The sequence below is a fragment of the Phyllobates terribilis genome, unplaced genomic scaffold (genome assembly GCF_046119375.1).
Source record: "Phyllobates terribilis strain yellow unplaced genomic scaffold, ASM4611937v1 Scaffold_8__6_contigs__length_399053987, whole genome shotgun sequence".
NCBI classification, from domain to species: Eukaryota; Metazoa; Chordata; class Amphibia; order Anura; family Dendrobatidae; genus Phyllobates; species Phyllobates terribilis.
Window position 1 is genome coordinate 244,035,387 of NW_027362768.1, and position 25,765 is coordinate 244,061,151.

Below are 25,765 nucleotides of genomic sequence, written 5' to 3' on the forward strand. Positions count from 1 at the left end.
CTGCACATGCGCTCCTCCTGTACAAAGATGGCGGCGGTCAGTGAATCATTCGGCTGATCCCGGCAGCGGCGTGTACGGCGTGTTCGCGGTGGTGTTCCGCTGGTGGTTCCGCGCAAGAGGCTGGTACCACCAGCGGTTTCCATATTGAGACACCCATCACTTGGGTGTCCCAATATGGCGGTAAACGAACTTCCACCGCTTGGAATTCTGGGATCCGGACACATCTGGACCGAACAGGATGTGAAGATATTACAAGGTAAGTATATTATAGATACGTCTGACAGATGCATACCAGCCAGATGTAAAGCAGAAGAACCCTATTCTGGCTTCTGTCTTGTAATTTGGGGCCTTTGGAAATGATTATTAAATATACTGCAGTAGCTTTCCCAGTATGTAGTGCACAGCAGTCCCAGTATCACTGGTATCTCTACATGTTATACACTGCATGTACTGTAGTTATATCCACTGCAGAACATCCGGTATCTCTAGAGCTATCTGTAATGTTTTATAAAAGCTAAAGTCATCTCAAATAAGGCAGCCTTGGCTAAAAGGACACTAGACTACTTCTCATTAACTATGATCCATGAGAGTTTTAATTTTACTCGATCAATAATTGAAGGTGTCTTCCAAGCTCCTGCAATAGTCATTTTGGTGGCAAGGAATAAATATAAGATTAGTTTTTAGGTGTGTTTCTGGATATGTCATATATGTCTCCCAGGGGAGATTAGGGTAAACGCGGGTTACTGTCTGCATCAGGTGATAAAAGCGAATCCAAAACCAAACCCTCATTCCCAAAACCCTAAATAAGGGAATTGTGGGGTGGGAATCCCAGGAAAATGTGTGGCAACCTATGGGATGTTAATAAATATTTCATGAAGGGTTTATACTGTAAGGCAGCGCTAGTCATCATGCTGGGGGACACTCGCTGCATCGGGTCAATTAAAGCACACCAGCCACGTTTTCTAGTATTTCACAATCCAGCAGTTTATTAAACTTCACTACTGCTTATCACAGAGTCCAACTCAGTGGCTCGCCGACATACACATATAATGTCCAGGAATCTTTTAAGTGGCAGACAGGCCCACTTGGCTCCAGTTACAGCCTCCAGCAAAGTCACTTATAGCAACGTCTATATAATGTAGTGTTTTACCTTTGCCGGGTTTTAGCTGCTTCAGTCAGATTTGTTCTTCCACCACTGTGGCTTTACGACTTCCCAGATGGGGGTCTCCAGCCCTCGTTCCTTCAAAGGCTACTGGTATGTTGTCTCACCTGACATCCAGCCTCTGCCTTCCAGGACTCTTGCCTTCCAAGCCTCTGGCCCTCCAAGGCTACTGGAATCCCTTACACATACGGATCCAGCCTCTGCCTTTCAGGCTTCACCAGGCATCTCTAGGCCTCACTAAGCCTCTCCAGGCTAACGGTGTCCCACACGGGAACAGGCGTCATGCCTTACACACCTGTCTCAAATCTACCAGGGTTTATATATCCTCTAGTGCACAGACAGGACCTGTGCTGATGTCACAGTCATGTGATCAGACCTTCTGTGTGCACAGGACCTGTGCAATGTCACAGTCATGTGACCAGTCACCTGAGGGAGGTACATGGTCGACCAAAACACACCCTGGACCATTACAGTAATGCTGCAAGCCACTGCATTACAATACCCGGATTCCACCAAAGATGTATTAAAGGGAATATGTCACTAGGTTTTTGCTACCTCATCAGAGAGCAGCATAAGGAAAAGAGACCCTGATTCCAACGATGTATCATTTAGATTACTGGGTTCAGCCGTTCTAACACGATCAGAGCTTTTAGATGCTTCATGTAGCAAAGCTGGGAAAGTTAACCCCACCTACACCACAGCTTTCTATGTACATTGTGTGTTGACAGTGAGCTGCTTATCACAGGAGGGGGCGTGGTCAGTCTAGCAGTGGTGTGTACATCACACCTGGCAGTGATTATCTCCTAGTGATGATAAAATCTTCAGTGTAAGTAAACAGCACACAGGTTAATAAATGACACATCTTTGAATTCAATGTTTCAGCATCTATCTCCTGTCTTCAGATTACATAGCAAAAACCTGCTGACAGATTCCCTTTAATAGAAAGTTTATCTAGCCAATCTCTAAATGATAAAGATTACCCACTTCCAGTGGAGGATGTGGGACAGTTTATTTAACCCTTTACTGACAAACGATGTACTGGTACGTCATGCAGGCTTCGATCCCACATCTTTCTTTCCCCGCACATGACAGCTAATATAATCAGCTATCATGTGCTGCTAATAGCTGTGGGTGGAGCGGAGCTCTGCCCATGGCTGTTAGCCTGTTAAATCCCACTGTCAGTCTCAGCGCCATTTTTAACATGCGTCAGCAGAAGAGTGCATCATTCTACCCACCCATCGGGGGTGTGTGTGTTTGAGCCTAGAATGTATGGGTTCCTGGCAGGTCCTCTCTGCAGCCCATACAGATGGATACCTGTGGATGGATGTTCTTCAATTACTAAACTTAACCCCTTCATGACCTCTGATATACATGTACGTCAAAAGTCGTGTCCCCGCCATTTGACACGGGCTCGCACACTGAGCCAGCACGGATTATAACAGATGATGACTCCTTTAATCAGCCGTCATGTGCCACTAACAACCATGAATGGAGTGGCTCCCCACCCACGGCTATTAACCTGTTAAATCCCACTATCAATTTTTGACAGCGGCATTTAACATTGACAGGGGGGGTCATTCCACCCCCACATTGGTGCTCCCGTGATGTGATCGTGGGGAGCTGATGGGTTGTCATGACAGCTGGAGGTCTGCTGAACACCCCCGTGCATGTCAATTCGATCCTCATGTGAAAGCCAACGTTTAGCATAATCTTAGCTAATGGTCCCCTAAGGGGACTATTCAATACATTATAAAACAGTTTATAAAATATGAAAAAACACAAGTTCAAATACCTCCCCTCTTGCCCCGTTACGGATCTTGGACTATGGCGACACAAGAAAGGGTTTTTTTGTTTAAATTAATTTCTGAATTTTTTTTCACCACTTAAGTAAAAAAAAAAACAACTATACATGTTTGGTATCTGCATACTCTTAATGACCTGAAGAATCATATTGCCAGGTCAGTTTTACTATATATTGAATATGATAAATAATAAAAACACAATTGCACTTTTTTTGCAATTTCAATGCACTTGGAATTTTTTTCCCTCTTTCCAGAGCATCACATGATAAAAAAATGGGGTCATTCAAAACTACAACTTGTACCAAAAAAAACAAGCCTTCATACTCGTACAGCTATATTGACAGAAAAAGAAAAAAAATTATGGCTCTTAGAAGAAGGGGAGGAAAAAACAGAAAATGGCCTTGTTGTGAAGGGGTTAAGGTAGAAACAAATAATGTAATGAGCATGGATATATTGCCAGATTGACCAGGGTTGTTAAGACATGTTGTTGTTTGCTTGAGCCCCAAAAGTGACAGATTTTTTTTTTAAAGCAAAAAGATTCATAGGAGTACATACCATGAATACAGGAGAGGAATTCCTGGTATTAAATACTTAATCAATGGATAAAATCAACAATAAGTAAGAGACCCAACCGGGAGGAAAGTCTGGGTTATTACAGGAGCCAGAGGAGTGTGGAAAAAGTGGAGGTGATATCTTTTTGATAGGCTATTCCAAAGTCCCAGGTAATGGAAAAATGGTAGTACTAACACTGCAGGCTAGAAAGAAGGGCTACACCACAGAAGTAATTTAAAATTAAAATCAGGGACAATGTTAGACACTATTGAAGCCCAACTTTGGAATTGACAACCAGTGCTTAGTAGAGAAGGGACTAGCCCAGCCCCTGACACGGACATTGCTGATGATGCTTCATATAAGGTTGGGGCAGAGGCTGTAGAATACTGATGAACATAGGCCATAGCCCATACGTTCTAAACCAGTACTGTGAGTATGGCCATGAGACAGAGCAAAAAGCCTCTCGTAGACCCTTCATAACATACCCTGTCTTGGTGAACATTGGCTGCAGCTTGTCTATGCTGTATAAATCCCATGTGATCAGGGTGAATATATTTAGACTAGCTATGAACCCGTTCTACACCCTTGTGGCGAGCATTTATATTGGTATATGGTCTCCATCCTGTCATGTGCTGCTCCCATCCTGCACCCCCATCCTGTCATGTGCTGCTCCCATCCTGTGCCCCCATCCTGTCATGTGCTGTTCCCATCGTGCACCCCCATCCTGTCATGTGCTGCTCCCATCGTGCGCCCCCATCCTGTCATGTGCTGCTCCCATCCTGCACCCCCATCCTGTCATGTGCTGCTCCCATCCTGTGCCCCCATCCTGTCATGTGCTGTTCCCATCGTGCACCCCCATCCTGTCATGTGCTGCTCCCATCGTGCGCCCCCATCCTGTCATGTGCTGCTCCCATCGTGCGCGCCCATCCTGTCATGTGCTGCTCCCATCCTGCGCCCCCATCCTGTCATGTGGTGCTCCCATCCTGCCCCCCCATCCTGTCATGTGGTGCTCCCATCCTGTCATGTGCTGCTCCCATCGTGCGCCCCCATCCTGTCATATGCTGCTCCCATCGTGCGCCCCCATCCTGTCATGTGCTGCTCCCATCCTGCACCCCCATCCTGTCATGTGCTACTCCCATCCTGCGCCCCCATTCTGTAATGTTCTGCTCCCATCGTGCGCCTCCATCCTGTCATGTGCTGCTCCCATCGTGCGCCCCCATCCTGTCATGTGCTGCTCCCATCCTGCGCTCCCATCCTGTCATGTGCTGCTCCCATCCTGCGCCCCCATCCTGTCATGTGCTGCTCCCATCCTGCGCCCCCATCCTGTCATGTGCTGCTCCCATCCTGCGCTCCCATCCTGTAATGTTCTGCTCCCATCGTGCGCCTCCATCCTGTCATGTGCTGCTCCCATCGTGTGCCCCATCCTGTCTTGTGCTGCTCCCATCCTGCGCCCCCATCCTGTCATGTGCTGCTCCCATCCTGCGCGCCCATTCTGTAATGTGCTGCTCCCATCCTGCGCGCCCATTCTGTAATGTGCTGCTCCCATCCTGCGCGCCCATTCTGTAATGTGCTGCTCCCATCCTGCGCCCCCATCCTGTCATGTGCTGCTTCCATTCTGCGCCCCCATCCTGTCATGTGCTGCTCCCATCCTACGCGCCCATTCTGTAATGTACTGCTCCCATCCTGCGCTCCCATTCTGTCATGTGCTGCTCCCATCCTGCGCGCCCATTCTGTAATGTGCTGCTCCCATCCTGCGCCCCCATTCTGTAATGTGGTGCTCCCATCCTGCTCCCCCATTCTGTAATATGCTGCTCCCATCCTGCGCCCCCATTCTGTCATGTGCTGCTCCCATCATGTGCCCCCATCCTGTCATGTGGGGCTCCCATCCTGCGCCCCCATTCTGTCATGTGGTGCTCCCATCCTGCGCCCCCATCCTGTCATATGCTACTCCCATCCTGCGCCCCCATTCTGTAATGTTCTGCTCCCATCCTGCGCCCCCATCCTGTCATGTGGTGCTCCCATCCTGTCATGTGGTGCTCCCATCCTGTCATGTGGTGCTCCCATCCTGTCATGTGGTGCTCCCATCCTGTCATGTGGTGCTCCCATCCTGTCATGTGGTGCTCCCATCCTGTCATGTGCTGCTCCCATCCTGTAATGTGCTGCTCCCATCCTGCACCCCCATTCTGTAATGTGCTGCTCCCATCCTGCGCCCCCATTCTGCAATGTGCTGCTCCCATCCTGCGCCCCCATTCTGTAATGTGCTGCTCCCATCCTGCGCCCCCATTCTGTAATGTGCTGCTCCCATCCTGCGCCCCCATTCTGTAATGAGCTGCTCCCATCCTGCGCCCCCATCGTGTAATGTGCTGCTCCCATCCTGCGCCCCCATTCTGTAATGTGCTGCTCCCATCCTGCGCCCCCATTCTGTAATGTGCTGCTCCCATCCTGCGCCCCCATCGTGTAATGTGCTGCTCCCATCCTGCGCCCCCATTCTGTAATGTGCTGCTCCCATCCTGCGCCCCCATTCTGTAATGTGCTGCTCCCATCCTGCGCCCCCATTCTGTAATGTGCTGCTCCCATCCTGCGCCCCCATTCTGTAATGAGCTGCTCCCATCCTGCGCCCCCATTCTGTAATGTGCTGCTCCCATCCTGCTCCCCCATTCTGTAATGTGCTGCTGCCATCCTGCGCCCCCATCGTGACATGTGTTTCTCCCATAAAATAGCGCCTGAGTCAACGTATGCGCATCTCACAATATCTGGCGCCATTTTCTTGAAGACACTGTGTCTGGGAATTTGCATAGACAGTGTCTTCACTAAAATGGCATCGTAGTGCAGTATGCACATGCTCTGACTCAGGCACCACACTGCACAGCCGCCACCCATTTTGGCTTTGAACGGAAAGACACATTCACTGTTATATATAACATTTTACATTTTATTAAACTATTAGCTAGAAAAAAAAATTATTGAGCAAAAACTTCTCTGTAAACAACATTTTTGGTGTAAACTCTGTGGTCTTTCTTTAAGTTGCCTTGTTGATCAGTAGCGAAAACTTTGACTTGTTGGAAGGATTTTGCCCTTGAAAAGGTGACATAAAGGTGGCCATGGCTGAAGGCTGGAGATGGCAAATATATGCCAACTGAATCCAGTGTTTGCCCTTGACTTTTATTGATGGTCATAGCATAAGCAAGCCTTAAGGGAAACTGTTTTCGTTTTAAAGTAAAAGGAAGATCAGGATCTCTTGGTGCCAGAATAACTCTGGGAATGAATACCCTGGTACCTTTAAATGATCCTGTGAGGATGTCACAGTCAGTGACTTTTGACATAATTTGCTTCACAACCATTCTGGTGCCATTGCAAAGACCTCTTGCTGAGTTAAGGTTTCTTAATAGCATGACTACTGCTTCAACTTTCAAATGTAATCTATGAGGAGACATACCACCAGGCGTTAAGCTGTTTAAGAACTCCATTGGATAGTTTGCTGCTTCCTCAGCATTTGCAGTATCTTTCTGAATGGAATCAATACTGGTGTAGCATTTCAATTCAGACTGAATTCAACTAAGAACATTTTCATTCAGTTCATGTGAATGTTGGTTTTTTGGAGTTAGGATTGCATGGTTTGCAATGCTTTCATCTTCTGGTTGTATGACTTGAGGAAAGACCGCATCAACAATACATCCATTTTCAATGCAGACCGAAGGAATTTCAAAGAAATCTTCCTCTAGTCCAGGTTCTTGAAGTTTTCCATCTACAAGGTTTAAAAGCCATTGGGAAAAACCTTGATGCTCTTCGGGGACACTGTTCTCATTGGTACGCATGTTTTGGTCCAATTTGAGGACTTCAATATTCCTTCAAAAATAGCTGTTCTTCATGCATGCTGAAATTATTTTGGTTCTGCTGCCATGTGGTATAACAGGAAGGATTTGTCGAAAACCTCCACTAAAAAGAAACACCGCATCTCCGAACGGTTTATTGGAGGGAACATTTGGATCTTCAGCCATGAGTTCTTTGTAGAAGGTGTCAACTGCATTTACAGCATGAGCTGGAGCTATAGAAGCTTCGTCCCAGATTATGAGTTTGGCTTTTTTCAACTCATTGGCAGTATTGCTGCCATGACGAATATTGCACGTCGCCATTTCATTAATTGGTATAGGCAGTTTGAACAGATTATGGGAAGTTCTGCCTCCCTCCAGCCAAGTAGCAGCAATGCCTGTAAATGTACATGGCAAGACTAATTCATTTTTGTTCCGAACGTAATGCATGATTGTATTATACAGGAATGTGTTACCACTTCCACCAGGTCCGTCAAGAAAAAATAGTCGTTTTTCCAACTTGGGACTCTCAAAAGCTTCTCTGATTTTTTTTTAAAGCCTTTCATTGTCCTGGGTTTAACATTTGGAATTTCTCCTCAAACAAAGCGTTTTCCACAACAGGGTCGGTAATATTTGCCAGAATTGATTGGATCATTGTACTTGCCAACGAAGTTGTAGGCCAAATTCTTGTAATGACTTTCCATGTGTCCGTAACACAGACTCAATTTCATGTAATAAAGAAAATGACGGCACTTCCACTTCAAGAAATAGGTGTGAACAGGTGCCTACTAAGAGGAGCTACCTCCATATGCAATGAACAAATAACGTAGCACACTGTAATACTGAGTATGTAAATATGAAATATGAATAGCATAACTGCTGTAAAAATAGAAATAAATGAAAAATTTTTGAAAATTTTTTTAGCGCATGTAAATATGAAGTATGAAATATGAATAGCATTGCTGCTGTAGAAATAAATGTCATATAGAGGGCCTTTTCTACATGAGGGAAGTGTCTGGTATAGTCTTCCATGAGATTTTTATTGTGCCTTTGAAACAATGCTGCAGCATTAGACGGCTCACACATGATGCAAATAAATGCAAACAATTGTCTAAGTTGTATTGGCATTTGATAAGTGGCAGCTTCTGTTAGGCAAGTATCCCATTCAGAGTCATCATCAGTTAACTGTCTTGCAACACATGCTTCTTGGAAAGTAGCAAAATGGTTTCCTTCAGTTGTTCTGAGATCCTCAAAAGATGTTGTGCCTCTAACATTGAGAAGGAGAATTCGGAGAAAGTATTTTTCTCTGTCTAATGGACTAACGTTTAACATTCTGCCAATTGTGGTTTTATGACCTTAGCTATGTGGTTTCCGTTTAACATTATTATCATCCCATGTGTAATGTTCGGGGATTTCAATGTATAAATATTGTTGGGCATTAGGATCTTCCCGATTCAGTTTAAACCGAGCAAGAAGTTTAGACTTGGTGTTTTTCTGCTGCACAGCTTCAGCTTCTTCACCTGGTATAAAGCATATTGTATGCTTGTCCTCAAGGTGGACATTTAACCCCTTTAAAGCCCAAGACGTATTAATACGCGTCTGTGCCCTGGGTTTTAAGAGCCTGACCTGTATTTATACGTCATTGCGATCACGCGTGCACACAGTCTGTGTGGGCGCAATCGCCGCCGGGTGTCAGCTGATTGTCACACCTGACACCTGGTGCTATGTGCAGGGAGTGGTCCCGCACCGCTCCCTGCACATTAACCCCCGCAATCGCAGCATTGCGGTGGCTAAGGGGAGGTGATCGCAATACTCACCTCCTCTTCCGGCCTTCAGCGCTGTCTGCCGCAGCTTCCCGGATGTTGCCATGACGACCCGATGTCGTCATGACAACATCCGGGTCACCAGACAGCAGGAAGATTTTTTGGTCATGCGCAGTGCATGACCAATCTATCTTCTCCCTGTGCAGCGCTGACAGCCTGCATAGCACAGGTATGGTGCTACATTCCTGTGCTATGCAAGCGATCAGAGTAAAAAAAGTGAAAGTCCCATAGTGTGACAAAGTATAAAAGTAAAAAAAGTATCAGAAAGTGAAAAAAAATAAAATAAAAATTGTAAAAATATAAAAAAAAAAAAATCCACCAAAAATAAAATTATAATGTACCCATCAATAAATATTATTATGAAAACAAAACAAACAATAAAAGTACACATTTGGTATTGCCGCGTCCGGAACGACCTGACCTATAAAATTGTCCCACTAGTTAACCCTTTCAGTGAACACTGTAAAAAAAAAAAAAAAAAACGAAGCAAAACACAATGCTTTATCATCATACCGCCAAGCAAAAAATGGAATAACACGTGATCAAAAGACAAATATAGATAAAAATGGTACCACTGAAAATGTAATCTCGTGCCGCAAAAGACAAGCTGCCATACAGCTCCATCAGCCGAAAAATAAAAAAGTTATAGCTCTCAGAATAAAGCGATGCAAAAAAATATTTTTTTCTATAAAATTGCTTTTATTATGTAAAAGCGCCAAAACATAGAAAAACTATATAAATGTGGTACCGCTGTAAACGTACTGACCTGAAGAATAACGCTTGCCTTATCAATTTTACCACACGCGGAGCAGAATAAAAAAATTTTTTTAAAAAAACAATTCCTGAATTGTTGGTTTTTGTTTATTCTGCCTCCCAAAAATCGGAATAGAAAGCGATCAAAAAATGTCACGTGCCTGAAAATGGCACCAATAAAAACGTGAACTCATCCCGCAAAAAACAAGCCGTAACATGACTCTGTCGGCCAAAATATGGAAAAATTATAGCTCTCAAAATATGGCGATGCAAAAACTAGATTTTACAAAAAAATGCGTCTTTTAGTGTGTGACAGCTGTCAATCGTAAAAATTCTGGTATCTCTGTAGTCGCACCGACCCAAAGAATAAAGTCGTTTACTCACTTATACCACACGAGGAATGACATAAAAAATAAACTCTGGGGTTGGGGTTGGGGTTGGGGTTAGGGCTGTGCTGGGGTTAGGGTTGGGCTAGGGTTAGGGTTGGGCTAGGGTTGTGCTAGGGTTGGGGTTAGGGCTAGGGTTGGGCTAGGGTTGGGGTTGGGGTTGGGGTTAGGGTTTGGCTACGGTTAGAGTTGGGCTAGGGTTAGGGTTGGGATTTTTTTCAAAAGTAAAAAAAAAAAGATGACAATATGGTAACTAGTGTTGAGCGCAAGTGCTCGCTACTTGAGTTTGCATCGGGTGCTCGGGTGTGCATTGAGAATCGTGGGTGCTCGAGTGACATGCTCGAGTCTCCTCCCCATATGCTTCGCGGCCAAAAAAAACTTGTGGGGATTGCCTGCCATGCACGAGCTATCCCCGCATATTTTTTTTTTGGGTGTCTAATAACCGTGAAACATGTGGGCGGGGACTCGAGCATGTCACTCAAGCACCCTTGATATATGGTGCATACCCGAGTACTCGATGCAAACTCAAGTAGCGAGCACTTGTGCTCAAGACTAATGACAACTTATTCAATATGATGACCTAATGTTATCAAATTCTGTGTCGTACCTCTGGGTTCAGAATGTTCACTATACCCCTTGATAAAATCCTTGAGGGGTGTAGTTTCCAAAATGAGGTCACTTGTGGGGGGTTTCCACTATTTAGGCACATCAGGGGCTCTCCAAACGCGACATGGCGTCCGCTCTCGATTCCAGCCGATTTTGCGTTCAAAAAGTCACACAGTGCTCCTTCCCTTCTGAACTCTGCCATGCACCCAAACACTGTATTTTCCCCACATATGGGGTATTGGAGTACTCAGGAGAAATTGCACAAAAGTTTTTAGGGTCCATTTTTCTCCTCTTACCCTTGTGAAAATAAAAAAATTGGGGCTAAAACATAATTTTTGTGGAAAAAGTTAGATTTTTTTTATTTTCACGGCTCCGTGTTATAAACTTCTGTAAAGGACTTGGGGGTTCAGGGTGCTCACCACACATCTAGATAAGTTCCCTGAGGGGTCTAGTTTCCAAAATGGTGTCACTTGTGGGGGGTTTCCACTGTTTAGGCACATCAGGGGCACATCCGCTAATTATTCAAGCAAATTTTACATTCAAAAAGTCAAATGGTGCTCTTTTCCTTCCGAACCCTGCCGTTTGCTCAAGCAGTTGTTTTCCCCCACATATGAGGTATCAGCTTACTCAGGAGAAATTGCACAACAAATTGCATGGTGCAATTTCTCCTGTTACCCTTATGAAAATGCAAAAGTGGGGGCTGAAAAACATTTTTGTGGAAAAAATGTGAACATTTTATTTTTACGGCTCAATAAGATAAACTTCTGTGAAGCACCTGGGGGTGCTCACCACACATCAAGATAAGTTCCCTGAGGGGTCTAGTTTCCAAAATGGTGTCACTTGTGGGGGGTTTCCACTGTTTAGGCACATCAGGGGCTCCCCAAATGCAACATGGCGTCCGCTAATTATTCAAGCAAATTTTACATTCAAAAAGTCAAATGGCGCTCCTTCCCTTCCGTGCGCCCAAACAGTGGTTTTTCCACACATATGGGGTATCTGTTGCACAACAAATTTAGGTGTACATTTTTTCCTGTTACCCCTGCGAAAATAAAAAAAATTGGGTCTAAAGTAACATTTTTGTGAAAAAAGTTAAATGTTAATTTTTTTCTTCCACATTCCAAAAATTCTTGTGAAGCACCTGAAGGGTTAATAAAGTTCTTGAATGTGGTTTTGAGCACGTTTAGGGGTGCAGTTTTTAGAATGGTGTCACTTTTGGGTATTTTCTGTCATAATGACCCCTCAAAGTGACTTCAAATATGATGTGGTCCCTAAAAAAATGGTTTTGTAAATTTTGTTGGAAAAACAAAAAATCGCTGGTCAATTTTTAACCCTTATATCTCCCTAATAAAAAAAAAAAATTGGTTCCAAAATTGTGCTGATGTAAAGTAGACATGTGAGAAATGTTATTTATTAAGTATTTTGTGTGACATACAGTACAGACCAAAAGTTTGGATACACCTTCTCATTTAAAGCTTTTTCTGTATTTTCATGACTTTGAAAATTGTACATTCACATTGAAGGCATCAAAACTATGAATTAACACATGTGGAATTATATACTTAACAAAAAAGTGTGATACAACTGAAAATATGTCTTATATTCTAGGTTCTTCAAAGTAGCCACCTTTTGCTTTGATGACTGCTTCTCACACTCTTGGCATTCTCTTGATGAGCTTCAAGTGGTAGTCACCAGAAATGGTCTTCCAACAATCTTAAAGGAGTTCCCAGAGATGCTTAGTATTTGTTGGCCCTTTTGCATTCACTCTGCAGTCCAGCTCACCCCAAACCATCTCGATTGGGTTCAGGTCTGGTGACTGTGGAGGCCAGGTCATCTGGTGTAGCACCCCATCACTCTCCTTCTTGGTCAGCTATCCCTTACACAGCCTGGAGGTGTGTTTGGGGTTATTGTCCTGTTGAAAAATAAATGATGGTTTAACTAAACGCAAACCAGGCATAAGGGCATAAAAATGAAAATTTTGAAAATTGCTAAATTTTTGCCAAATTTCCGTTTTTTTCACAAATAAACATAAGTGATATCGAAGAAATTTTACCATAATCATGAAGTACAATATGTCACGAAAAAACAGTCTCAGAATCAGGGGGATCCGTTGAAGCATTCCAGAGTAATTACCTCATAAAGTGACAGTGGTCAGAATTGTAAAAATTGGCCTGGTCACTAACGTGCAAACCACCTTGGGTTGTAAAGGGGTTAATCTTTCCACATGATCAGTTTGATGGTGCATTTTATATTCCCTGAGTCTCCAGCATGCTTCAGGTGCACTTACATATCGAGTTTCTAAGTAATTTTTTACTTCATCCCATTCAACCGTGGCTTCTTGTTCTGTGGCAGAAGTAACAAACTGGATATTTGCACAATCATGCCCTTTATAAACGTATTTGAACAAATATTTTACACTTTGTATAGAACTGCAAATCTCAACGTTTATGTGGGCAATGTATTTTAAGGAAAGATAAGGATTGTAAGGTACAACCCATCTACTGTATTATCAACCCTGTTTCCACCAAGTTCAACAAAGTTGTTATCATCCCGACGTTAGTATTTAGGGTATCCATTTACATTGCTATTAGTTTTGGAACAGAAATCCTTGGGAAAGCCTTCGGTACAGTTTCCATTGTCCATACATGGTGCATTTGGATTAAGTGGACCACATGGACCGTGTATCATGCAAGATTTTACAGTTTCATAAAGTTTAGATGAGTGTCTTTGTGCCGGAGCTCTGCACAAACAATTTTGTCAATTCTTTCTTTAACCCAGGCTTTGTATTCCGGGGCCATAAATACCAATATGTGTCCATGAGGGAGCCCTCTTTTTTGGAACTCAATTACATACATCATACCATTAACACGTCCAAATCTGTGGTATGTGGTTAAGTCTCCAAGTAGCAATTTTAGTTTCATGTTAAATACTCTTGCCTGTCACATGGTTGCTGACTGGGAAGTAACTTTTCCCTGATTTCCCTCCATTTTGGATTGCACGTTACTGTTACAAATAGGTCTGGTTTGCCATATTTCCTGACCATTGCCATGGCATCTTGGTAGTTTTGTGCCATATTTCTTAGACTTCCTTGGAAAGTTGATGGCAATATGACTTTTTTTCAAGGCAGGATATCTATGTCCATGAAATGGTGGTTGGTCACGAATTGGTGAAGGACGTCATATTCTTCAGCTCTTACAGTACTTTGATTTTTGCGCAGCCAGTTCATACGGTTTGCTTCAGTTTTGCAATAGGCATCAACCATAGATTGGTGTGTCAGCTTTCCTGCATTAAGGAACTGGTTAAAAGTACCATCACGAATGGCAAAGTGGTATGAATACCATTGAAGTTGAGTCACATTTCCTCGACCAACTGTTTTTTTTAGTTCTGTAGTCCACCCAGAGTCCTCATAAGGGAAAAGCAAAGGGTAGCACATTGGGTCACAGAGTCTACTCAGAATAGATATATTTTGTAAAATTCCACTTTTTGGATGAATGGTAAGGTCATGGTTTTCTGGGGGTGCACCATCTGTGCTGTGGAAAATGGAAGCAATTTCCCTCTGGCAGTTGGAGCATTGATTCTGCCGGGGTGCATAGTATTTACTTTTTCTCTCACGAAAGTCATGCTATATTCAATTAGCATTCGGTTTTCTAGATTTGCTTTTAGCATTTCTTCTTGTTCATATTGCAACATGTTTTTGTATTCTCTGGAGAAAGGATTGATATCTTCGAGAATTCTTTGTAGATTTTCCAGAACATTACGAATGCATCCACTGTTGGCTGGATTGTGCATTCTTTCATTCAAGGCTTGAGCCGAATCCAGAATATATAACTGAGCGTATGTTGGTGATTCACATTGGTTAGGGTGCAACGCAGATGTTGCATGGTAAATTTGCCTATGGATTCTATAACAGAAAGGACCTGATCACCTGTTAATTGATTGGTCAATTTGTGCGCCTATTGATGCAAAAGCGTTTGCACTATTGTATGATGTTATGTTTTCCATAAAATTCTTGGAGTCTGGTTCCGATCTCTTCATGCAATTAGTAATATAGGGATGCATTCGTACTTCTTCCAGTATGATGATTCCATTATGACAACAGTTTGTTGTAATTTCATTTTGGAAATGATTGGCATTACAAAATGAGCATTTGTTTTTCATTGGGCCAAGATAGCATGCCTCAATGTCATTTTCATTGAAATTTTCAGCAAGCAAAGCAGTGTTGCAAAATCTTACATTCTAACCCCAGCGGGCAGCTTGTTTAGTATGGACTACTCTTTGTCTCTCAGCATTGGCTTTGCGATGCTGCTGAAGCTCACCTTCTGTGATACTCTCTTGGGCAGACCTGTGCCTCTCAGCGTCAGCGTCAGATCCAACTTTGATGTAATGTCCTTAAAACAAGTCAAAATGAGGCTAAGTATTGTGTGTGGCCTCCACGTGCCTGTATGACCTCCCTGAAACTCCTGGGCATGCTCCTGATGAGGTTGCGGATGGTCTCCTGTGGGATCTCCTCCCAGACCTGGACTAAAGCATCCGCCAACTCCTGGACAGTCTGTGGTGCAACGTGACGTTGGTGGATGGAGCGAGACATGATGTCCCAGATGTGCTCAGTCGGATTCAGGTCTGGGAAACGGGCAGGCCAGTCCATAACTTCAATGCCTTCATCTTGCAGGAACTGCTGACTAACTTTGACTATGGGGTTAGTAATGGGGGTGTCTTATAGACGCCTCTCCATTACTAACCTGGGCTTGATGTCAGCTGGCATTATAAGCTGACATCAACCCCAGCCCTATTACCCCCTGCCACCGCTACAGGGCAGCGTGGAAGAGCGAGGCTAAGTGCCAGAATTGGCGCATCCTATGAATGCGCCATTTCTGGGGCGGCTGACGGCTGGTGTTTCTAGCCTGGGAGGGGGCCAATATTCATGGCTCCCTTCCTGGGCTATTAATATCAGCCCCCAGCTGTCTGCCTAGCCTTTGCTAGCTATTAAATTAGGGGGGACCCCACGTCATTTTTTTGGGGGGGTCCCCCATTTTAATAGCTAGTAAAGGCTATGTATTCAGCTGGGGGCTGATATTAGTAGCCTGGGAAGCTCCGTGGGTGTTACCCCCTTCCCAGGCTTCAAACATCTGCCCCAGCCGTCTGCTTAACCTCCGCTAGAGCCTAAAATTAAGGGGAACCCCACGCCAATTTTTTTAATAATAAATCCGTTATTTTAACACTAGATGACAAGTACAGTAACCAACACTATCACTGTACTTCATATATATGTGACTGACATGTTTCTATCTATCTAATCTATGTGTGAAGCTCTATTCTGTCTGTTGTAAATTGTCGGGTACAGATGCTGAATTGTTGGCCGGCTTTTTTAAAGAGACGGTGCATGAAAACACTATTATTTTTTTTAATAAATCCTTTACACTAAATGACAAGTACAGTAAGCAACACTGTCACTGTACTTCATATATATGTGACTGACATGTTTCTATCTATCTAATCTATGTGTGATTCTCTATTCCTTCTATTCTAAATTGTCGGGTACCGCTGCTGAATTGCCGGCCGGCTTTTTTAAAGAGATGGTGCATGAAAACACTATTATTTTTTTTGATAAATCCTTTACGCTAAATGACAAGTACAGTAAGCAGCACTTTCACTGTACTTCGTATATATGTGACTGACATGTTTATATCTATCTAATCTATGTGTGAAGCTCTATTCTTTCGGTTCTAAATTGTCGGGTACAGGTGTATGCCGCTGCTGAATTGCCGGCTTTTCATGTTTCACTGTTGGCACTGTTCCCATCGATTTGGGCAATCACTGTAATGCCACAACCACCATGGCTGTGGCATTACAGTGAGTGGCAGACAATCCCTGCATGATTGGTGCTCTAAATAGCGCCAGACATGCAGGACACGCTTTTGGTGCACGAACAGTTATCGAACATAACCTCGAACAGCCGAATTTTTTGCAAATCGTTCGGGTTCGTCGAACAACTCGAACACCGCCCAAAACAGCTCGAATTTGAGATTGGCGAACAGTTCTAGTCGAACACCGCTCATCTCTAGTCAGCACATTCAACTCTGTACAGAACAAAGTATTCAATGAGAATATTTAATTCATTCTGATCTAGGATGTGTTATTTGAGTGTTCCCTTTATTTTTTTGAGCGTTGTGTGTGTGTCTATCTATCTATCTATCTATCTATCTATCTATCTATCTATATTTTTATAAAGCAGAGACTGGAGGCTTTTACATGATGCAGAAGAAGGCTTGAAAATGGCGGTGAAGTGTGGGCGCACGTTATTTTTTATTTAAATTATCATTGATGTCATGAGAGGGCGGGGAGGATTGTGGCACCTGCGCATCTGTTCTTTCCGGCGCCATTTTGTTGAAGACACACTGCAAGAGGGTCATTTTTGTAGAATTAAACCTACCTAGCCAGGAGATTTCCTATGTTGCCTATGATTGCAGGCCAGTTTTTTTAATAATCTTTTGATAATTGATTTTATAAGCTGAATCCATACAAAGGGGGATATGGACCCCTAGGTATGGAATCAATGAAGAGGCCCCAATTTTGAAATGAAAATTAGGCTTAATGTAATCTGTGAAATCCAGAAAGTTAGTGTATCAGCTCCTCTTGCTGCCCTCAGATTACGTATATCAAAAACCTGCTGACAGATTCCTTTAAGGAGGGAGGTTAGATTTACCTATCATAGTTCTCCACACTAAGACATAGCACCCATCAGGATCTTTAATCATGTCCTTGGATACAAACAGTGAAGATTTGGAAAACCACTGACCACCCTGAGGAACAACCCCTGTAATTGCATATATCAGAAAAACATTGAACATTTTTGTACAAAAAAAATAGTATGATTACATAATAATCATTATTGTTTGCCAGGAGTTACATGGAGCATTACACAAACTTCAGAGAGAATTGCTGGAGAAGAGTCAGCATCTTAAGAACCTTGAAGAAGAAAAATGTACTAAGGAGCACAACATCGAGAGACTGAAGCAGACTGTATCCCAGAAAGAACAAGTACTGCAAGTGAGTACATTTATGTCTCATGAATATTCAGAACTCATATAAAGATACGCAGTGTATTTTATTAAGCCAATATGCACCCCAGCTATATATATTGTGACAAAGTCACTGGTAAAGTACTGGAGGGGAGATATGTATCACTGAGGTTGTTGGCTTCAGTAATATGAACCTAGGGAAAATGCTCCATCACACTAAGTGTTAATCGGCCATCTTTAAGGGCTAGGTTTTTAGCTGAAGAGCAGCTAGGAGGCTGTTCACCATATCTCCACCCCAGGTCATTCGGTGTTTGGTGTGTCTGGAGGCGAGAACTCCAGAGCTATGTTTACAGTGTAAGCTAATTGCTGGACTCTGTTGCTCACGCTGATCATTAGGATCCCCGCAGCCAAATGGACTGTGCTGTGTGTTATCTTTTGTTTTTCCATTATGCCAGAAAGGTTGTGTTTGTTTTCGCTGAACTTTTCACTGGTTTATGCTGTACCGTTTTAATAAACTGGGAGAAGACTCTAACAAGAAACGTTCCTGTGTCTGCCTCTCTGAGCAGCTGAGTGAGTGAGTTTACCACAATATGTTACTAGATTCTATAAATTCTATATTTCTGGTTGTTACCTGTAATGTTCTTTTATGTTTTTTTGGAAGCGTTATTTTTTTTCCACACTCTTAAACTTACTATAAGAGCAATGGAAAATAAATACATTAACCTGTTGCCGCATATGGACGTAACTGTACAAAAGTAAGAATACTTTCACAAATAGAAGTGTTGTTTATTCTAGTTCAAAATTTTTAAGGGAATTCAGCAGGGAGGTTGTTCCAAACATTTTGTAGAACTAACCACCGATCTTCTGTGTTTTTTTGTAATCCCAGACTTGTCAATGATGAAATCGGGCTCTGTGGGGGGCCATATCGTCACTCATTGTTCTTTATGCTGAATCTAGTTTTATAGTAATCTACTGGGGTCATTGTACTACTGCAAAATAAATTTGGAGCCAATCGGATGCCGCCCTCTTGAGTCTTCTTATATTTCTCCGCATTGAAGACACATACAGTACAGACCAAAAGTTTGGACACACCTTCTCATTTAAAGATCTTTCTGTATTTTCATCACTATGAAAATTGTACATTCACACTGAAGGCATCAAAACTATGAATTAACACATGTGGAATTATATACTTAACAAAAAAGTGTGAAACAACTGAAAATATGTCTTATATTCTAGGTTCTTCAAAGTAGCCACCTTTTGCTTTGATGACTGCTTTGCACACTCTTGGCATTCTCTTGATGAGCTTCAAGAGGTAATCACCGGAAATGGTTTTCACTTCACAGGTGTGCCCTGTCAGGTTTAATAAGTGGGATTTCTTGGCTTATAAATGGGGTTGGGACCATCAGTTGTGTTGTGCAGAAGTCAGGTGGATACACAGTTGATAGTCCTACTGAATAGACTGTTAGAATTTGTATTATGGCAAGAAAAAAGCAGCTAAGTAAAGAAAAACGAGTGGTCATCATTACTTTAAGAAATGAAGGTCAGTCAGTGCGAAAAATTGGGAAAACTTGTCCCCAAGTGCAGTTGCAAAAACCATCAAGTGCTACAAAGAAACTGGCTCACATGAGGACCGCCCCAGGAAAGGAAGACCAAGAGTCACCTCTGCTCCTGAGGATAAGTTTATCCGAGCCACCAGCCTCAGAAATCGCAGGTTAACAGCAGCTCAGATTAGAGACCAGGTCAATGCCACACAGAGTTCTAGCAGCAGACACATCTCTTCAACAACTGTTAACAGGAGACTTTGTGCAGCTGGCCTTCATGGTAAAATAGCTGCTAGGAAACCACTGCTAAGGACAGGCAACAAGCAGAAGAGACTTGTTTGGGCTAAAGAACAAAAGGAATGGACATTAGACCAGTGGAAATCTGTGCTTTGGTCTGATGAGTCCAAATTTGAGATCTTAGGTTCCAACCACCGTGTCTTTGTGCGACGCAGAAAAGGTGAACGGATGGACTCTACATGCCTGGTTCCCACCGTGAAGCGTGGAGGAGGAGGTGTGATGGTGTGGGGGTGCTTTGCTGGTGACACTGATGGGGATTTATTCAAAATTGAAGGCATACTGAACCAGCATGGCTACCACAGCATCTTGCAGCGGCATGCTATTCCATCCAGTTTGCGTTTAGTTGGACCATCATTTATTTTTCAACAGGACAATGACCCCAAACACACCTCCAGGCTGCGTAAAGGCTATTTGACCAAGAGGGAGAGTGATGGGGTGCTACGCCAGATGACTTGGCCTCCACAGTCACCAGACCTGAACCCAATCGAGATGGTTTGGGGTGAGCTGGACCGTAGAGTGAAGGCAAAATGGCCAACAAGTGCTAAGCATCTCTGGGAACTCCTTTAAGATTGTTGGAAGACCATTTCCGGTGACTACATCTTGAAGCTCATCAAGAGAATGCCAAGAGTGTGCAAAGCAGTCATCAAAGCAAAAGGTGGCTACTTTGAAGAACCTAGAATATAAGACATATTTTCAGTTGTTTCACACTTTTTTGTTAAGTATATAATTCCACATGTGTTAATTCATAGTTTTGATGCCTTCAGTGTGAATGTACAATTTTCATAGTCATGAAAATACAGAAAAATCTTTAAAGGAAAAGGTGTGTCCAAACTTTTGGTCTGCACTAACCAGATCCCCAACTCCATTCCCTCATATGCAGCCCCACACTTGCAAGGAACTTTCACCATGCTGCACTATTTTCTTCAGAACAAACTTCCTTCTGTTACACCAAATAATTAGCATTCTGGCTTACCAGTGCAGAGCACCTACTGCCATTGTTTTGTATCCCAGTTGGCATGTTTTTGAGCGTAGTTGAGTCGCCTTGCCCCTTGTTTCCATGTGAAAGTATGACTGGCCGGAATTCTTCTATGAAGCTCATTTTTGGCCAGATTTCTTTGAACAGTAAATGGGTGTAGACATGGGCATAATGATCGATGATGCAGAGGATTCGACCACGACTGGGTGTGGAGTGCCGGAGAGTCCGCCGGCGCTATTTTCAGCAGGAAAACAGGCAATCTTCCCTTCCTTACCAACACTAGGTCGCAATACAGAATGCAGCAGGCCCCATGACAAAGGCCGTGATGGCACAGGTGCAAAATGCTGATGAAACAGCCACTCGCAAACCTACCATTCTTGGAATGGTGGTTACCTGGTATTATAAATACACACAGATGGGGCTTGCATAGGATGCCAGTCACACAGATACATGTGATGCACAGTGTCTGGCTTGCAGCCTATTAGTGACACCCATATTATTAGGTAAGGCAGACTGCCCAGCACTATATCAGCGCACCCCACAATGACAGACACCCCAATTCACCCAACCAACACTAAAGGGCCTAGGTGCATCCTGCATAAAAATGTACAATTAAAAGCTGAAAAAGATGTATAAAATACATGAAGTATTGGTCAATTGGTTTTAGTGTAGTGACTTGCAAGACAACCTTGACGTGGGTTGCAAGCTTTTTTATTTTGCCCAAAATATTGACTATAACCAGGCTGCCGATCACCCTATGAATGAGCAAAGCGCTCATTTATCTGGAGAAATAATCTTTTGTGCATTGCCTCTATAAATAATGAAATCTCGTCCATCTTTCTTTCTTCTGTAAAAACCTATGGATTTTCCTCACACAAACCCCAATGAAAAACTTGTGGCATATCTACTACTACCTTAGCCTAAATGCTTGTGGGAAAGATACAAAGCAACCTGTGCTTAAAACTCATAGTAAAATATTGTGACATTATATTGCAGTTTGTCTTTTCTTTGCAAAATCTAGACATTTTTTCATGGTTTGAGAAAATTGTAGCAAAGAAATGGTTATACAGTGGCTTGCGAAAGTATTCACCCCTTTGGCTTTTTATACCCATTTTGTTACATTACAACCTGTGTTTAAATATTTTTGTAATCCGATTTGTGTGTGATACATCACCACTAAATAGTCCAAGGTTATGTACACACGTAGCGTTTTTGATGCGTTTTCACTGCGAAAACGCTATGTAATCCGTCTGCCAGGTATTGCAATGGTAATCCTGATGTGCTGTGCACATGATGCGGAAATTTCCGCTCAGGATTAACATTGCAGGAAAAAAAACGCAGCATGTCCATTGTTTGAATTTGCACCCATTGACTTAATTGAACCGCAGTAAATCCACAGGTATAATATAATATATTATAATAATATTATACCTGCGGATTTGCTGCGTTTCAATTAAAGCCAATGGGCGCGAATTCGCTGCGGGTGGCACCCGGTCGGCAGAGGAGAAGTACTGCTCCTCTCATCCGACCGCCGCTCACGCTGATAACAGTGAGAATGGCGCAGGTGAGGGGTGCAGTAGTCCCCTCAGCTGAGCCGGCGTGCCCACGGTAGTAAAAAGGAAAAAAAAGAGAATTTTTTTTAAAAAAACACTATAGTCACCTGTCCAATGGGACTGCTATGGGGTGATATTATTAGCCGCGGAGAGGAATAGTATCCATGGCCTCTTCCCTGGCTATTAATATCAGCCCGCAGCTGTCTGTTTAGCCTTTTCTGGTTAGATTTTATAAGGGGACCCTACGTCAATTTTTTTCTGAGGTCCCTCAATAATCTAGCCAGTAAAGGCTAAACAAACAGTTGTGGGCTGATATTAATAGCCAGGGAACATTGTTAGCTAATGGCCCCCTCCTCGGCTATGAATATCAGCCCCCAGCGGTCGACTTTCCCTCTGCTGGTTATAAAAATGACGCGGGAGCCCACACCATTTTTTTTTTTAATTTTAGGCTCTGTGCCCACGATCCGGACGTAGCAGCTCTTTGGACGCATATTCTTTGCTGCGTCCAAAACGCTGCATTCTATTGAACGCAGGTAAATCCACATGTGTTCACTGAACCATGCAGATTTATCGCATTTAATGCATTCTAGTGGTCAAATTTCTGTTGCGGAGACTAGCAACTCCGCAACAGAATTTGACATGCTGCGGTCCTGAACGATGCGTCGCATGTCAGTGTCCACGGGTGATCCGCAGCCTATGCACGCATAGTGGACATGGGATTTCTAGAGATCCCATCCACTATGCTGTAACATCTGGACACTGAGGGTTTGACGCTGTATAAACACGCAGCATCAAACCTGCAGCGGCTCCTGTTCTTGGCCACGTACCCAAACTCACTCGCAGCATGTCAATTTCTGTAGCGGACACGCTAGTCTCCGCTGCAGATTTTGACCAATTGAAGTGTCATTATATGCGGTGGATTCACATGTACCGACAACAAAAGTGCACCATTAGAACACCACGTTTTGGACGCAAAAAAAATATGCTGCGTCCAAAATGCTGCTTCTTGCTGTTCGTGGGGATTTACCAGCTAATGAAACAGCTGTGAGCTGTTATTAATGGCCAGGGACCATGTTTGCATAGTGGCACTTTCTAAGCTAAAAATAGCAGCTCACAGCTGCCACAGAAATTACATGAATGGGAATGCTAATAACATGAATGGAAATGCTAATGAAGTTTGGGTGAATGGGATCAGCTGACACCTAGCTCTTTTGTTTGGTGATGACAAGGTGTCAATCAGACCCTTTCATCTCCAAACCTAATTAAAGTAAAGAGTTAAATAAACACACAGACACAGAGTAAACACTTTATTTGAAATACAACAGACACATTCTTTAATCATTTAAATTAACCAATATACTCACCCCAGTTCTGAAGGTAATCCAAAAAGCAATGTCCCACCAAATAACTTTATTTAGCTCCAAAAAGCATCCATTGATGTACAAAAAGCTTCAAAAATGCATCAAAAACGCACATTTTTTCCGCAGCGTTTTTCCTTCCAAGGAGATGCAGAAACATTCAGGAAATTTCTGCTTCAAATCCTGAACGTGCGCACATAGCCTTAGTTGGTTAAGTGAAGTGAGAAAAGTATAGGCATAAATTAAATTTATGTGATCAAATAACTAAAAATTGGCATGTACATATGTATTCGCCCCTTTTGCTATGAAGCCCCTAAAACTTCAACTGCAAGCAATTACCTTCATAAGTCACATGCTTAGTGAAAATAAAGCCAACTGTGTGCAATCTAAGTGTCAAATGGTCTTTCAGTATATACACACCTTTTCTGAAAGGCCACAGAGACTGCAACACCATTAAGCAAGAGGCACCACTAACCAAACAACACGTTGAAGACCAAGGAGATCTTCAAACAAGTCACGGACAAAGTTGTTGAAAAGTACAAGTCAGGGATGGGTTATAAAAAAAAAAAATAATAATAATAATATCCCAATCTCTGATGATCCCCTGGAGCACCATCAAATCCATTATCATCAAATGTAAAGAACATGGTACCACAACAAACCTGCCAAGAGAGGACCGCCCACAAAAACTCTAAGCCGGCATTAATCAGAGAGACATCACAAAGACCAAAGGTAACGCTGAAGGAGCTACAGAGTTCCCAAGCAGATACTCTAGGACGGCATTAATCAGAGAGACATCACAGAGACCAAAGGTAACGCTGAAGGAACTGTAGAGTTCCCAAGCAGATACTGGAGTATTTGTCCATACGATCACAATAAGCCATACTCTCCATAGAGGTGGCCTTAATGGAAGAGTGGGCAGAAAAAAAACTTTACTTACACACAAAAAGGCTCATTTTGAGTTTGCCAAAAGACATGTGGGAGACTCCCCTAATATATGAAGGAAGGTTCTGTGGTCAGATGAGACCAAAATTTAACTTCTTGACCACCAAGGTAAATGCTATGTCTGGTGCCAAACCAACACAGCTCAGCACTATTAGAACCCTCCTGTTTGTTTTTGTTTCCATCTTGTGTTTTGCGGTCACGTGACCATCTGCCTTTATATTCCAGCTCCGCCCTTTTGGCTGTGCTGGACTGGACTTCAGTGTTTGACTGTTTCTCTAGCCCGATGCTTCTGTGCCTTTCTCTATCAGTTCGCTTGGTCCTTCTGGGACCTCTAGTACCTTTTTTGTCAGTTTCTTTTTGTGTTCTGCAACAACTTCTCTGTTTAGGAGGTGTCCTATTTTTTGTCCCAGTCCTTAGTTCTTTTAGGGACCCCTCCCTTATGCTATAGGTCTTCGTTCAGACTAGCCGAGGACTTAGGTGGGTCTGTTCGCTAGGAACAGGCAGCCCGCTACATCGTAGGGATTCAGCTTAGTCTTACTGTAGGGACAGCTTTCCCCTATCTTTCCTTAGTACTTGTTGTTGATCATAACAATCACCCCATGAACACCATCGCCACAGTGAAACGTGGTGGCAGCATCATGCTGTGGGGATGTTTTTCAGCAGTAGGGACAAGAAAAATGGTCCAAGTGGAGGGGTGGATAGATGGTGCGAAATACAGGGATATTCTTGAGCAAAACCTGTTTCAGTCCGTCAATGATTTTCACTCCCTGACGAAGCGAGAGCGAAACGCGCGTTGGAGTGGTGTGAGGGGATCTGCGGTGTGTCCAGTTTTAGGGTATGTTGTACCCTTCATTATTTTGATTGGCCATCATCTCTACATGCAATTGGGGTATAACTTCCACTTGGAATATATTTATATATTTTATTGTTGTCCACATATACCCATTTATTATATAATTATATATTTATGGTCCATAAACTCATTTATGGTCGCATAAAGCACTTTGCACTTTCTAGCAATTTATTTATTATAATATTACGTATTTATATTTATTTATGGTCCATAGACCTACCTTGGTTGCTAAAGCACTTTGCACTTTTTGATTATATTATCTATTATCATGATTTATTAAATTAATAAATTGATGTATTGTAAGATCATGCATTGTGTATAGATATTTAT

At 43.0% G+C, this 25,765-nt stretch overlaps 1 protein-coding gene across 5 annotated transcripts in view; it reads left to right on the plus strand.

Moving 5' to 3' along the window:
* PDE4DIP (phosphodiesterase 4D interacting protein) overlaps window positions 1-25,765 on the plus strand; it is a 738,656-nt gene that overhangs the window by 314,160 nt on the left and 398,731 nt on the right. For 4 of the 5 annotated variants that reach the window (XM_073644096.1, XM_073644092.1, XM_073644093.1 and 1 more), the window contains one exon: window positions 17,791-17,937. The exons of the other annotated variant lie outside the window; for it this stretch is intronic. In XM_073644096.1, coding sequence (XP_073500197.1) covers window positions 17,791-17,937 — 147 coding nt within the window. The remainder of the gene's footprint in view (window positions 1-17,790; window positions 17,938-25,765) is intronic. 5 annotated transcript variants of the gene reach the window in all.